The sequence below is a fragment of the Clupea harengus genome, unplaced genomic scaffold (assembly GCF_900700415.2).
Source record: "Clupea harengus unplaced genomic scaffold, Ch_v2.0.2, whole genome shotgun sequence".
NCBI lineage: Eukaryota > Metazoa > Chordata > Actinopteri > Clupeiformes > Clupeidae > Clupea > Clupea harengus.
Genome location: NW_024880059.1, coordinates 22823 through 38996, shown reverse-complemented (window position 1 = coordinate 38996; position 16174 = coordinate 22823). Strand labels below are relative to the sequence as shown.

At 41.3% G+C, this 16174-nt stretch overlaps 1 protein-coding gene across 1 annotated transcript; it reads left to right on the top strand.

Annotated features, from left to right (window-relative positions):
• Positions 1-2254: 2254 nt before the first annotated feature.
• Positions 2255-3240, top strand: LOC116219118 (stonustoxin subunit beta-like; the record flags this gene model as incomplete). The annotated part of the gene is made up of 1 exon (XM_042706097.1): positions 2255-3240. A coding segment is annotated over one exon (539 nt), but the record flags the coding sequence as incomplete, so codon positions are not given.
• Positions 3241-16174: the final 12934 nt, after the last annotated feature.

Genomic DNA, 16174 nt, shown 5'->3' with positions numbered 1-16174 from the left:
TTGGGCTCATGACTGACGTCATGTACTATACTGTTATGTCGCAGTGAACTGCGAAAAGGAACCGTCTCACCAGTTCAATTTTAAGCAATGGGTTTCAATGTGCTAAAATCTTGAAATGAGTCATGAGCTTAGGCTACATAGATAGACAATTACAGGTAGCCTAGAATAATGGTAGGCCTACATTACTTAAAAACAAACATGTGTTCTTGTGGTGGTCTCTTACAAGACACTAATGAAATGTATTTTTCCCATATTAACTTCACATATTCTTTATCAACAAATATGTCAACTGGTAGTGTGTCACAGAACTTATTTTTTTAGATAATTCAGATCTCCCTCCCTCACCTTGGACATTGCTTGGATTTAATTACATTTTTTACTGAAATTGTATCTTGAATCTTTTTGTTTGTTTGTTTCTTAAATCACTTTTGGTATAGTAATACCTAAAAGACAATTCCAAAGATCCTGGAGTCTACGGGCCTGATCTGTATGTTCATAGTTCCAGCTGATTTTCACACAGAATATAGGAATACAATGCATTCAGTTGCCTCAATGGCCTTAACATTTTCTGGAAAAACCTACACCTGTCACCCATCCGTGCAGACCAGTCACTTATCAGAGGTTAGGCCTACTGCAAGGAAGCTTGTGCATGACGTCAACGAAGTTCTTATCACTGATATTGGTTCTTATTATCTGGCAAAAGGTTGTTACCTTTACTACTCTTCATTTCAGCCACTTTGTGATTAGTTTTAAGAAAACTCTTTGTTTGACATTCCCCTTGCGATTTACAAGAACAAGGGTGAGATAAACTACTTTTATGAATAAGGGCCCAGTCAGTGTCCCCGTTTTTCGATTACAAAGACAAAAACATGAAGTCTTTTATCTTAAATGTAAAATTTGTCTTGTCTATTCACCTGCCAGCAGCCTAAATAAATCTGCAACATCTCGATAGTTAGGTTATAATCGCCATAGACATACATACATGTATATGTCTATGATAATCGCTGCTAGACGCTCACTGTTCTTTGTGCTCCCACAGCTCATTCACTTTGAAATACTGAAAAGAAATCTATCGAAATAGTGCATCTTTAACTACTAATATTTGACCATCATTGAGAAAAATGGAACAGAATCTGCAAATAAATGGCTACACTAGACACTTTTCAGTCCATATTTTTGCAGTATATTGAATCTTTCCCAACAGTCAAGGATTACTCAACAAGTTGGCATAACAGTCCTTGCAGGTGCTTAACAATTGTACTGGGTATCGTATTATACAGCTCTTCAGAATGTTCAAAAAAGTTCTGTTGATTTATACGGGCCACCCCAACGTTCGCAGGTCTGTAATTTCTTTATTTTCACTGCTGTGAAAAAGTAATGACCGCTGTCATTGGCAATGGGTTTTGTGCTTCTAATTCACATCTTTCATATCATTCCGCAAGTAGTCTGGTCATTTAACGTAACGGAAAGTCATTGTAACTTAAAGTCAGCAAGTAATGGGTTGCTACGCAACACCTGAAACTTTAGAGTTCTATTTGCCTGAAGAGGTATTTTAGAGGAATGTCTTCTATCGTTTTGGTGAGTAACCGTATAATAAGCGGGATGAGGTATAGTTCGGAGGTCATTATCTAAAAATAAATCGATCGTAACACGGTTTTGTCCAAATAAGAGTACAGCGCGGTTGAAGCGGTATAGCCAAATCTCTCCCGGTAGACACATTTCTACCGTTGCACGGTATATACCGCCATACCGCCCAGCCCTACACACACACACACACACACACACACACACACACACACACACACACACACACACAAGAGAATATACATACACTTCCTGACACAAACACACAAATATCACAAATACAAAAGAATGCACACAAACACACTCTCTCACACACACACACTCACTTTCTCTCTCTCTCATACACACACGCACACACTCACTCACTCACTCACTCACTCACATGCAAAAGATCATACATATGCTTCCTGACAACACATTCTCTTAATTAGACATAAACACACACAGACAGAGATAGAGATACATAAACACATGGACATCTGTATGAGTGTGTGTGTGTTTGTGTGTGTGTGTGTGTTTGTGTGTGTGTGTTTGTGTGTGTGTGTGTGTGTGTGTGTGTGTGTGTGTGTGTGTGTGTGTGTGTGTGTGTGAGAGTGTTTGTGGATGGGTGCAGTAAACAGTACCTTTCCTACCCCATATTCTGATGAGGATGTTCTCTGCTTGTCTGCAGATGCCTGTGAGTTCACACTGGACCCAAACACAGCACACAGAGAACTCTCTCTCTCTGACGGGAACAGAAAGGTGACATGTGTGAGTGAGAAGCAGCAGCCGTATCCTGACCACCAAGAGAGATTTGACTACTGGCCTCAGGTGCTGTGTAGGGAGGGTCAGTCTGGACACTGCTACTGGGAGGCTGAGTGGAGTGGTAGTAGTCCTCATATAGCAGTGGCATATAAAAGCATGGAGAGGAAAGGGTGGTGTACTGACAGTGTGTTTGGACATAATGACAAGTCCTGGAGTCTGAAATGCTCTGGTGACAGTTACTCTGCCATGCACAATGCTAAGAGTACTGCCATACCTGCCCCCTCCTCCCGCTCCAGCAGAGTAGGAGTATACCTGGACTGGCCAGCAGGCACTCTGTCATTCTACAGCGTCTCCTCTGACACACTCACCCACCTGCACACGTTCAACTCCACATTCACTGAGCCCCTCTATCCTGGGTTTTATGTTTATTTTGGCTTCTCAGTTTCCCTGTGCCAGATCACATGACCTCCTAATTCTGCAGGATCACCAGAGTCTGCAGAGGAGTCACACACTCCTGTTCAAACACCATTGTGGATGGAACATATTGATAATTAATATATACTTATACCTACATTACCACAAGTTGTCTAGAAGGGTTTCCAGAAAAAAAACTCTGCTGTCAATCAACAACAAACTAAAGAGGCTTCATTTTGCCAAATGTTACTGGGACTTTCAATGGGACTGGGTTATACGGACAGATGAGACCAAAATAGAGCTTTCTTGCAACAAACATCAAAGGTGGGTTTGGTGTAGGCAGAAAAAAGCCATACAGAAAAGCACCTCATACCCACTGTGAAGTATGGTGGCAGATCTTTGTGGGGCATGGTACCAAAATACTAGCAGATATTAAATGAAAACCTAACAGCCTCTGCGGGGAAACTTAAAATGGGCCGTGGCTGGACCTTCCAGCAGGACAATGATCCGAAGCACACCTCAAAATCTACACAAAAATGGTTCACCAACCGCAGAATAAAGGTTTTGCCATGGCCATCACAGTCCCCTGACCAAAATACCATAGAAAATCTGTGGGATGAGCTGAAGAGGAGAGTCCATAAGCGTCGACCTTGGAATCTGAGAAGACTCAGAGCTGTTATCTTGGCAAGGGAGGCTGCACAAAATATTAAATGAAGGGGTGCCAATAATTGTGCCACACACATTTTTTCATGATAAGAATGTAATGTTTCTTTCAATTATGTTGCTTCAGTTAAAGGTTCGATTTTTGTGAATATTGTTAACGAAAGATCATGAGGATAAACAGTAAAAATAATTTGTCGCATCTCGTTTTGCTCATTTTTACTAAAGGGTGCCAATAATTCTGGAGGGCACTCTATACACTCATTCATTTACAGACAAACACAAGATATAACACATATGCGCCTTCCTGACACACACTCACACACACATATTGAGAAAGAGACACATACACAGACAGAGACACATACAGTAATTTACAAACACAAACAATAGATTACACATACGGTCCTTCCAGACACACACAGATACATACACACACACACACACACACACACACACACACACACACACACACACACACACACACATTTAATCATGCAATTACTCTCACAACAATTACTCTCTTTGTAACAAACAAAAATCATGATTAACACAACAGTATTGCAAGGCCACACTAACAACAGCTCTCACACACACACACACACAAACACACACACACACACACACACACACACACACACACACACACACACACACATTTAATCATGCAATTACTCTCACAACAATTACTCTCTTTGTAACAAACAAAGAATCATGACTAACACAACAGTATTGCAAGGCCACACTAACAACAGCTCTCACACACACAGAGAGAGAGAGAAACTCTCACATACAGTACTTACATACACACACACACACTTTCACTCACAGTGAAATGTACTCTCACAAAACCAATACTCTTGTATGTGTGTGTCTGTACTTGTGCGTGTGTGTGGTGTATTTGTGTATGTGTGTGTGTCTGTTTGTACTGTCACTACTGTGTGTGTGTGTATGTGTGTACCTCACACCACTCTACAAAATACCTCTTTTGACAAGGATGTCCAGATCTTTCCAGTCAAAGCCGGACTTCAGGTGCTTCCAACCCAGCTTACTCTCTCCATCTGGTACCCTGACTCTCATTCTGTATTCTCCATGGACAAGATCAGGTCATAGAATCCATGAACCATTTACTGAATTAGAATTTTTAAACTCCAGTCATGATAGGATTGTGGACATTATATCTAAAAATGTCCCATCTATCTCTCCTCCTACAGTGTCAACTCATACCACTTTTTTTGTTAAACAATAAATGTTCTCTTTGTGCAATGCAGACATTTTTTTTGATCCAAATGCCATCAGACACGATATTGTTATGATTGATAAGAGCGATAGGCTGTTGTTTTGATTCATGCCTAGCAGAAGCCAGTGAAACCTCAGTCTCTGGTTCTGGTTACAAATGTACATTTATTGTCTTTCTGGCAGTTTGGATCTGCATTTGCATAAGTTGGTCACTAGGGATTCAAAGGTTAGTTTGATTTTCAAAAATGAAAGCAACAGAGTTGGCCAGGTACTGCTCCATGTCAGCCATAATTGGAGGTCGTCACATTTGGAGGAGAAGGTGCTGTGTTTAGCAGTGTTGTATAGTAACGAAGTAGAAATACTTCGTTACTGTACTTAAGTAGTTTTTTTGGATATCTGTACTTTACTTTACTACTTATATTTCTGTTTACTGAACTGCACACTTCTGCCCCATGTTTGCGACTACTGGCGCACCCAACAGACATGGTTTGCACACACACGCACACACAAATACTCATACCACTGATTACAAGTGGATCCTACCTCAGTGAAACTACTAATTGCCCAGACTGGCAGGGGGGACACCTCAAATGGTCTGGGCCAGGTGTTTTTTAACAAACCTTTGAGACATCATTTATTCATGACATAGTTATTTCTTTGATTGATGATTAAATATAAGAGCACACTTCAGTAAGACAAAGCAATGATCATTATGCCATCATCTAAAATAAATGTTCAAAACAGTAACCTGGTACAGAGTCTGGAGTAAAGGCAATTGTATAAAACATGTTAAATATCCATACTCTGGCTCTGATGAAGACTAGGCTATTTCTTTCATATTAGAAGGCTAGCTTACGTTTCACATAATGCCATTTATTAAAAACTGCTTATGTAGGCGATCGATAATAGTATATCAATATCAATATTAGTAGGTGTACTACGAAGTGTGTGTGCCAGGTCGAGTTCGGCTAAATATTTAGAAATTATACTCGGGCTCGGTCGGGTTTGGACGCATCAGCGCGATAAGGCATTGAACATTCCATATTTAAAATATCTTAATAAGTAGTGATGTCAATGTGTCTGCCTCACATAATGCAGAAGTTCGTTTTTGAGAATAACATAAATCACATTTAGGATAACAGCCTTTGTAAGGCAGAAATTGATCTGTCCAGTGGAAAATCACAGATCACAGAAAATCACAGAAAATCACAGATCACAGAATCACAGAAAATCACATTCTTCCTCTAGTAACTTCTCATTTGGTGGGGCCTAGGTGTTGGTTTATGGTGGCCCCAACAAACATTCCAGAGATGCACTGTCCCAATTGTTGATTTCCCCACCCCCTGCTGAGACTCTTATCTCAAACCTATGTCTCTGGTTCTCTCTCTGTGCTTTTCCATGCCGGGGTGAAACTAGGGGCAGAGAAATGAGTGTAAGAGTGCTAAAGTGAAATATCGCATTGTAAGATGATTTCTTTGTCATGTTTGGGTTCATTTTAATGGTCTCAGTCTGAGTAGGAAAATGGTCTCAGTTCTACAGCTGTATATATTAACCCTTGTATGGTATTCGGGTCTGTGGGACCCGTTTTCATTTTTTATCCTAACAAAAATAATATGATTCATTATTTTTTCAAACTCAGACTCATTGGCTTTGGCTCATTTTCTGCGAAGAACATATATCAGACCAAATTTTCATTGACCGCACACCGTAACCCCCCCCTACACATTTATATTACATACAGGGTGTTCGGGTCCACTGGACCCGGGCAAATAAAAGTGTGAAAATTGTAGGTCCTGTGTACCTAAAGTCTGTTCTCCTCCTGTCTTGGTCTGCTGTAAGTGTGTGTGTGTGTGTGTGTGTGTGTGTGTGTTGTGTGCGCGTGTGTGTTTGCGCACACGCGTATGTGAGTGGGCCTGCTGTAAGTGTATGTGTGTGTGTTTGTGTGTGTGTGTGCACGCTTATGTGTGTGTGTGTGTATGTGGGCCTTGTGTGTATGTAGGCTAAGTATGTGTGTGTGTTTGAGTGAGTGTGTGAGTAAGTGTGAGTAAGAGTTTTGTGTTTCTGCCCCTGCCGCTGATGCCATTTAGGGGCTGCTGCCCCTTTAGACATTATATACCATCTAAACTTGCAAAATATGGTATAAAGATCTGGGCTGCCTGTGATGCGACTTCCTCATATGCTTGGAACTTACAAGGCTACATAGGGTAACCTGATGAGGACGCCCTGAGAAAAATCAAGGAATGAGAGTTGTCCTGGACATGGCTCAGGGACTCAGTGGACACAACATCACTTTCTTTTACATTGTACAAGCTGGGACAGGAGCTGACCATGGTGGGAACGATAAGAAAAAACAGGTCTGAGCTCCCACCCCAACTGCTGCCTACAAAGAACAGGCCTGTCAACTCTTCCAAGTTTGTTTACATGGCTGACACGTCCCTGGTATCCTATGTGCCAAAGAAACGCAAGAATGTGATACTCATGAGTACACTGCACTGGGATGGGAGAATCTCTGGCCTGAAGCATCAAAAACCAGAGGTCATCATGGATTATAATGCCACAAAAGGAGGGGTGGACAACATAGACAAGCTGGTGTCTGCCTACAGCTGTAAAAGGAGGACCCTACGCTGGCCACTGGCGATTTTATTTACCATATTGGACATCATGGCGTACAACGCCTTTGTCACCTGGATGGCACTGAACCCGGAGTGGAAGAGAGGGAAGCTCCAGAGGATAAGCCTTTTTCTCGAGGAACTGGGAAAGACACTGGTGAAACCTTAAATCCTGAGAAGACAACATGTTCCAAGAACCTCAGCCTCTGCAGCTACCATTAGGAGGATTCAGGAGGACAGTGCTGGTGCCCCATCCACCCATGTTGTGCTATGTAAACTGACCTGATTTCAGATGAAATTCACATGAATCAAATAGTTATGGAAAACCTTGCTTCATTTGTAAATTTGTTGAATTTTGTCCACTGATATCTTGATTATAATTGATTTTCTTGATTTTGTAAAAAAAAAAAAAAAAAAAAAACGGGTAGCACTTAAATTTATAAATGTGATACAACAAAGTTAAAGGGCAAATATTAACCACATTTGCTGTTCATATTGCTTCTAATTGGAATGAAGTAAATATCTGTTGAGTATTTTACCATAAAATTGTTTGATTGTGTTGACCCAAAAATCGAGCGGGTCCACCAGACCCACAACACCTTCTGAGTAACAAAAAAATGAATACCATACAAGGGTTAATTAAAACATAGATATCAGAGACCTGATAATTCTGGTCTCTGTGAGAGTGCAAAGGTATCTCTCTTTGGAGGGGGCTCACCCCAATTTTGGGTGAGAACTCCCTCCATTTAGTTGTTAATGTGTGATTCTCATCTTGAGAAACCTCTTATCTATGGGGGTAATTATTAGGCCAGATGCAGGACTAAAATGTGTACTTAAGGGTAAGGCAGTCAAAGAACTTGGAGCATTCTGTCTCCAGATCTCCCTCACACCCGTGTGAGTAGCCACTTCTAAGCAGCCAGGTATGTTCATGTTCTCTAAGTGTTTTATGTTTCATGTGGTGTTTTAAAAACTTATACTCTTCATTTTTAGACTTGTTGAATTTGTAGACTGTAGTAGGGCACTTGTACATGTCGTAATAAATTGTAGGAGTGTACCTGGACTGGACACACACACACACACACACACACTTTGACGGCCCAGCTAACCCCGCCCACGGGCAGATGGGAATATTGGTTTTGTCCTTGTCTCTGCTCAGGTGCGCGTGATTGGCTGGAGGATAAAAGGGCTACGAATCCAACATGGCGCTCTCTCTCTCCTCCTCGCGGCTTTTGTGCTTCTGTTGTGTTTTGTTTGTTGCTCCTATACTGATCCACACCACATTTTGGGTAATTTCTCTACACTGACTTACACCACACGAATTTAATGTTTATTGCTTTACTATTCCAGTATTTCTAGTCTGTGTTAAACTCCTATTATTTATTAAATTCACTTCTTATTATTGAAATCGTGCGTGGTCTCCCCATTTATGTTGCGTACTTTGAGCCGGTACATCACACACACACACACACACACACAAACAAACCAGCTTAACTGGGTTGAAGTGCACTTGCCTGGACTGGACCGGCACTCTGTCCTTCTACAGCTTCTCCTCACACACTCACCCACCTGTACACGCTCCTTCACACACACTGAGTTCCTCCATCCTGAGTTTGTAATTATTTTACACAGACATAAACAAACACAGACACACACACACACACACACACACACAGAGAGAGAGAGAGAGAGAGAAAGTGACAGAAACACACACACACACACACACACACACACAGGCCACAGGCCAAGTTGGCGGAATGAGAGGGGTGTGCAATAACTGGTGACTGATGTAGAGTGCTATCTAAAATAATATGATTGTATTTGTGCAAACCTGTCTGTAGTACTATAGGGAAATGTATTTATTGGATAATGAGTAGGAATATGCATTTTTATTGTTAATTGATTTGCGATGTGTAATGGTTCAGGCCGAAATAAATACACAAATACCGGCGCAGAACTGGTCTATGGGAGCGATGAGTCTGATGGGGAACAACTTCCAACCCCTCCAGACGACATAGGATTGAGCACCACAATTTGTTAATTGTCAATTTGTTCGCTCAGGATTATTGAGAGTTTACTTGTGCATTTTGAAGATGAAGTGTGTGAGGAATGAATTATTTATTGAGTACTATTATACATTCCTATACACTGACATTAACAAACACACACACAAGAGATTACACATATACTCCCTCTTGCCATCTTGGCACACATCCCACACACACACACAAGTCTGTTGGATCTGTTTGTGATGGTGTGTGTGGAGTGGAGTGTATGTGTATTTGAGCATGCGTTTGATTATGTGTAAGCAGGAGGTGTGTATCTGAACATCTGTATGATTTTGTTTGTGTGTGTGTGTGTGTGTGTGTGTGTGTGTGTGTGTGTGTGTGTGTGTGTGTGTGTGTGTGCGTGTGTGCGTGTGTTTGTGTGTGTGCCGTATCCTGACCACCCAGAGAGATTTGACTGGTATCAGGTGCTGTGTAGAGAGGGTCAGTCTGGACGTTGCTACTGGGAGGCTGAGTGGAGTGGTAGTGGTACTGCAGTGGCATATAAAAGCATGAAGAGGAAAGGAATGAGTAATGACAGTGTGTTTGGATGTAATGACAAATACTCTGCCTGCCACAATAATAAGACTACTGACATACCTGTCCCCTCCTCCCTCCCGATACACTCACCCACCTGCACACGATCCACTCCACATTCACTGAGCCCCTCCATCCTGGGTTTGGGTTTGGCCTGACTCCTCAGTGTTCCTGTGCCAGATCACATGACCTCCTGATCCTGCAGGATCACAGGGGTCACCCACTCCTATTCATATGTGATGCTGTGATGCTATGGAAATAGTGATATGTGTATTCTGTTTATACACCACTGCTTTGATAGTACTATGCAAATGGTGATTTTTGTATACTTTGTGCATTTCCTGAATTGAATATGTGGGTTTTAAGAATTGTTCATCAACAATATGATGTATTTTGCTCTCCTTAAGGTTTAGTTATTTGCTGCATTCGTTTGATAATGATGCACTGGTCTGGGGTCTCTCTCTCTCTCTCTCTCTCTCTCTGTGTGTGTTTGTGTTTATGTGTGTGTCTGTGTGTGTCTGTGTGTGTGTGAGAGAGTGTGTGAGAATCATAGTTATTGTGTACTGTTGTGAATCCAGATCAGCCTGTAGGAGTTACTCTGATGACACTAGAGGTGAGAGACTGACTCCAGATCAGCCTGGGTGACATTCACCCTCTGATGGCCTTTTCAGTCAGTGATCAGTGGTGCCTGTGTGGATTGCTGGGTTTGGTGTTACTGTGAGTGTGAACATGTAATAAATGAACACCCTGAACAATGTCTGCACCCTGAGCTGAAACATGATACCCAAAGGTTCGGTCCCAAACACTTACAGCAACTTGAACCATGCTACTGTTTCTTTAAGAATATGAACTCAAGGCTGAAGGAGGGTGTTCTGGTGGAGGGTGTGTGTTATCTAAGCTATAAAACCTTTTGAGACGTCTTGTTACAGAAACACAAAGTTCACTCTGAAACAGTGAACAACCTGTACAGGTGGCTCCACTGATCTCAATGTAAGTGCATTTACTTGTTTTGATGTTAAATTGAAATGGATATGGGTGAAAATGGGAAATATGCCTACAATTGAATCGACAATTGATTTTGATTGTAAACAAAAACGTATAGACCTGTTGGCTAGAGGATTGTCAAGGTAGATTAACATACACAGAATCTGATGGTCTCTTATATTTAAAAATAGACTTGGCTTCATTATGAATAGTTTCATAATATTGGTTAAGCCTGTCCCCATAGCAAAAACAGGGCTGCTCAGGTGGAACATAGTGTGCTGAGGTCAGTGCTGTGTGTCCGTGGGAGTTTATCTGGTCGTACCAGAGGAGAGAGGCTGACTCCAGGTCAGCATGGTAACTCATGTAGTCTCTCTTATCAGTGTATCTCGCCAGTGAGTCCAAAGATCATGAGGTGCTGGTAGACACAGCATTATCAAGACTGTAACTCAGGTACGGCACAAAGCCCGTTCACTGAGCTCATTGCCCTATGAAATTAGTATTTGTATGCAAATGCACTAATTGTATAAATGTGTGTGTGTGTGTGTGTGTGTGTGTGTGTGTGTGTGTGTGTGTGTGTGCGCTCAGACACACTCTGGCATTGGCACATGTATCTGTGGTGTGTGTGTGTGTGTGTGTGTGTTTGTGTGTGTATATCCATGCCACTGTTCTCACCTTCTCATTGCTTCTCATTGAAACACACACATATATACACACACACTCACACACACACACACACACACACACAGCGCAGGAAAAGACATTTAGCAGCGCATTCACCATAGACATACTCAGTAGGCCCGACTTGTGAAGGGTACCAGTGCGTTTAATGTGGCTGTAAGATTCAGTCACAGCACCAATTTCCTTAATTTTTAAGTTAGTTACTGGACTGCTCAAGCGTGTTTATTTTATTGGGCACTATAATCCTCCTATCTCATAACCATGAGAAATTCATAAAAGCCGACTGTCCTGCAGATAGTAGTGTTAGAGTGATTTTAAAGGGGTTCTGTATGGATGGACTTCTCCAATTCCAGAAAACATGCCTGGCAAGTTTACAGTTTGGCTTCGGCCAATCAGGTGGTAGATATTAACTTTAGTTTAGATTAATTATAGTTTATTGGTGATAAAGGGGGTGAGGTGACATTAGATTAGATTAGATTAGATTCAACTTTATTGTCACAGCTGCCTGGGCCAGTGACAGGTTGAAGATGTCAGTCAAGACCTCAGTCAGCTGCCCAGCACAGGCCAGGGATGCCATCAGGGCCAGCAGCCTTACGTGCATTAATCCTGCTCAGTGCAGCACACACGCCGATGGGGGAAAGTGTGAGGGGCTGGTGGCCTAAGGGAGCACAGCCTTGATGGCCACCTCCTGATTGTCCCTGTCGAAGCATAGAAGCTGTTAAGCACGTCAGGGAAGGAGGTGTCTCTGGTTTGCGGGGTAGGGTTGATGGGTTTATAGTCCGTGATGGCCTGGATGCCTTGCCACATGCGTCGGGGGTTGGAGTTGTTTTTGAAATGCTCCTCGATCCTAAGCTTGTGGCTTTGCTTGGCCTTTATGATGCCCCTTTTCAGGTCAGCCCTGGATGAACTGTAGGCCTGAGCATCACTTGATCTGAAAGTGCTGGTTATTGCTCATATCTTGAATGTTCACTCTCTTGTGCGTCACTTTGGACAAAAGCGTCTGCTAAAATGACTTAATGATAATGTTAATGAAAGTAATGTCACGTGCAGGGGCGGCTTGTCCATAAGGGTGATTGGGGCGACGCACTGCCGAAGGGAAAAGTAAAAAAAAAAAAAAAAAAACCTCCTGATGTATAAACGCAATATCCTTGTAAGTAGGGTTGGGTACCAATATGGAACCGGTTCCAATACAACCGGTACCTACCCGGACCGAAATGCAACGCAGATTTCGGTGCTTCATTTCGGTGCCTGAGCCAATTGAACACGGTCGCTAGGCAGATTCTGTGGGGCACATGTAAAACTGCCCCAGCTCCCAATGTAAACTTTGTCCTGTGTCGCTCACGCTCATTGGTGTTTTCATAGCAACAGTCTTATGACAGTGAAGAGCAGGCAAGCACAAACAAAACTAGCCATCAACCTTTTAACAGAGAAAATACCGAAAGGTAAGCGGTCAAAAGTGTGGCTGTATTTCGCACAAAAGATTCAAACATTGCCGACGTGCAGCAAATGCAACAAAATAATTGCGTGAAAAGAGGGGAGAGAAAGGCAAGTCAACGGCAGATCAGCAACGAAGACTGAAAAATATACGGAGATGACAGCTAAACTACCAACCGGTAGTCTCTTAAAAGGGGCAGTACACATTTTCTCGTACTCAGTGTGTTCAAGTAACAAGATTAACTATAAACAAGATAGAAAAGATAAGGTATAAACAAATCAATAAATGGTGAAATTTCATGAAATCAATGCAAACAAAATAATACATTTTTGACTCCAAAGGCAAATATGCTCATATTTTTGCAAAAGAAGTTTGAAGCTGTTTTTGTATTTATTTATATTTATTTAAGTATACTATAAACTGTTGTTTACAGTTAATATAATGTTCATAGTTTGAAGTTAAAAGTTTGAAGCTGTAGTTGGAAGCCAAGTGTTTTGTATGAATTTATATTTATAATATACTTTAAACAGTTAATATATTGTTCAATTTGAAGAAAAAAAAATTGCCTTGGCAATAAAAAAAGCCTTTCTTTAATGTCGTCGATCGTCGCTTTGTGCTTTTAAAAAAAAAATGTAGGTTCAGGCACCGTTTAGGCACCGGTATTGTTTTAAAAGTATCGGTTTAGCACCAGTATCGGAAAAAACCCAAACGATACCCATCCCTAATTGTCTGTACTTTCAGATACATATCTGTGTGTACAGGCCTCATCGACACCATCGGTGAGGGTTTTCTCCTGTGCAGGTCATGCGATTAGTCAGGAAAGGTGTCACATTTTGCCGGAGAAGGCAAATATGCTGATATTTCTACAAAAGAATTGCTGAAGTATTGAAGCTGTAGTGTGTGTACAGAGTGTGTGTGTGTGTTTTGTATTTATTTGTATTTATTTAAGTATAGTCTAAACTTTTGTTAACAGTTCATATATAATTTAAGTTTTAAGTTAAAAAGTGTTTTGTATTTATTTATATATATTATCTACTTTAAACAGTTCATATATTTGGCAATAAAAAAAGCCTTTCTTAAATGTCGTCAATCGTAATGTTTTTTTTTTTTTTTTTTTATAAAAGTATCGGTTCCGGCACCGTTTAGGCACCGGTATCGTTTTAAAAGTATCGGTTATGTACCGGTATCGGATAAAAACCAAACGATACCCATCCCTACTTGTAAGTCGCGTAAATGGCATGTACATTTAAATGTAATAATTTTTTTTCTTTTTTTTTTCTGTCGGATTCTACCACTAGACCGTCTGATCTGCCTCTGTATGTCATTGTCGAATCAGGTAACAGTTGTTCAGTCAGCCTAAAGTTGTGCTTCAAATGGCCCCGCCCCTTCTGGGGCGATTTGGGGCGAAATGAAAATCGCCCCAGACCTCTCCCATTGACTCTCATGTTAAATCCATTTTTTTCACAAAACAGAGCTCTCAATGCATTCTCTATGGCTGCCGGGAGGGCTCGCCCCTCCATGTCGTGTCATAAGTAGTGGACGTAAAAGCCTATACGAACGTCATACAGCTTCGACGGAGGCATATTCTGTCAAGATGGCTGCCCTGTTCAGTGCAATAACTATTCGCTCTTTGACAGAAACTTCTTTTTAGTCGGCGTACTAATGAAGATAAATTTACAACAAAACAATTAGGACTTCCTAGATCAAATGTATCCATTCAACAGGTTTCTACAAAGGGAGGGAAATCCTACATCCAATAATTGGAACGAAAGAAAATCGCGGTCGTGGCTAACGCGGTCTGTATTTCATATACCACTGTCACTTTTCATAGGTTTCACAGTGTGTTTCACAGTTCGCTTCTTGCACTAACACTGAATCATTTTTCATGTGATGACTTATTTTGCTTTTGTAAGCCAATACTTTCAAGATCAGTCAAAAAATATAGTTGGTTTTGACTTATGTTACCCCTTCTTTATGATGTTACTGGACATATCATGTGTCCTGTTAAGCTATGTTTCATCATACAACATTTGACACACGTGGATAATGAAAAAGTGGGATAATTTAATGTGGAGCCACATCATGTTTGCTTATGAAGGTTCCTGGATGCAACTTTCTTCCATAGCTTTCCACCTGTAACTTGCTACTCTAACTATGTAGCAAGAGGGGACATATTACTGTTGTGTGCTGCCAATAGTGGACAAAAAGGTATTGCTGTATGAGTTAATCAGCTAACTTAATGTACCTACTGAATGGGTCGCCTTAATCATTATCAAAAAAATTGCCCCCCCCTGAGATTTTTTTTAGGAGCCGCCACTGGTCACGTGCCTTCAGCAATAGGTGAACCTCTCTATTTAGTTACAAGTTACAAGTCTTTTATTGTCAGATGCACAGAATGACACAGGGTCAGACTGGGCACTGAAATTCTTAGGACAAGGCACCGCACAACAACCTACCATAGCATAACATAACAAACATAATATAACATAATTTACATGTAATAACATATAATAACCTTACTAAATATACAAGATAATTATACAATACAATATGATAAAACATATAACAACCTATACATATAATACTAACATATATACATATAACAAATATAATACACATATAATAACATATAATAAACTATGCTAACCTATTAAACTTATACTACCCTACAGACAAATGGGAGTAGCAGGTAGTGCAATAATTCTGATAAATATTACTGCTAGTGCAAACAGTAAGTGTAAGTGACAGTATGTAAGTGTAGTACAAGCAGTAATTTGAAAGTGACAGTGTATGTAAGTGACGAGTGCAAAAGTGTCGATAGTGTGTCAATGTCCATTTAGCAGCCTGATGGCCCTCGGGAAGAAACTGTTCTCCAGTCTGCGTGTGCGAGACCGGATGCTACGGTACCGCCTTCCAGAAGGCAGCAGGGTGAAAAGTCTGAAGGCTGGATGATAGCAGTCTTTTAGGATCCTGCCAGCTTTCCTGAGGCATCGTGTGTGGTAGGTGTCCTGCAGGGCTGGGAGCTCCCTGCCGATGATGAACTCCGCAGACCTGACCACACTACGTAGGGCCTTGCAGTCCTTGGCTGTGCAGCTCCCATACTACACTGTGATGCACCCAGTCAGGATGCTTTCTATTGTACATCTGTAGAAATTGGTGAGGATGACTGAATCCATGCCAAACTTCTTCAGTCTCCTCAGGAAGAAGAGGCGCTTCCGGGCCGCTTTGACCACCTTGTCTGTGTGAGC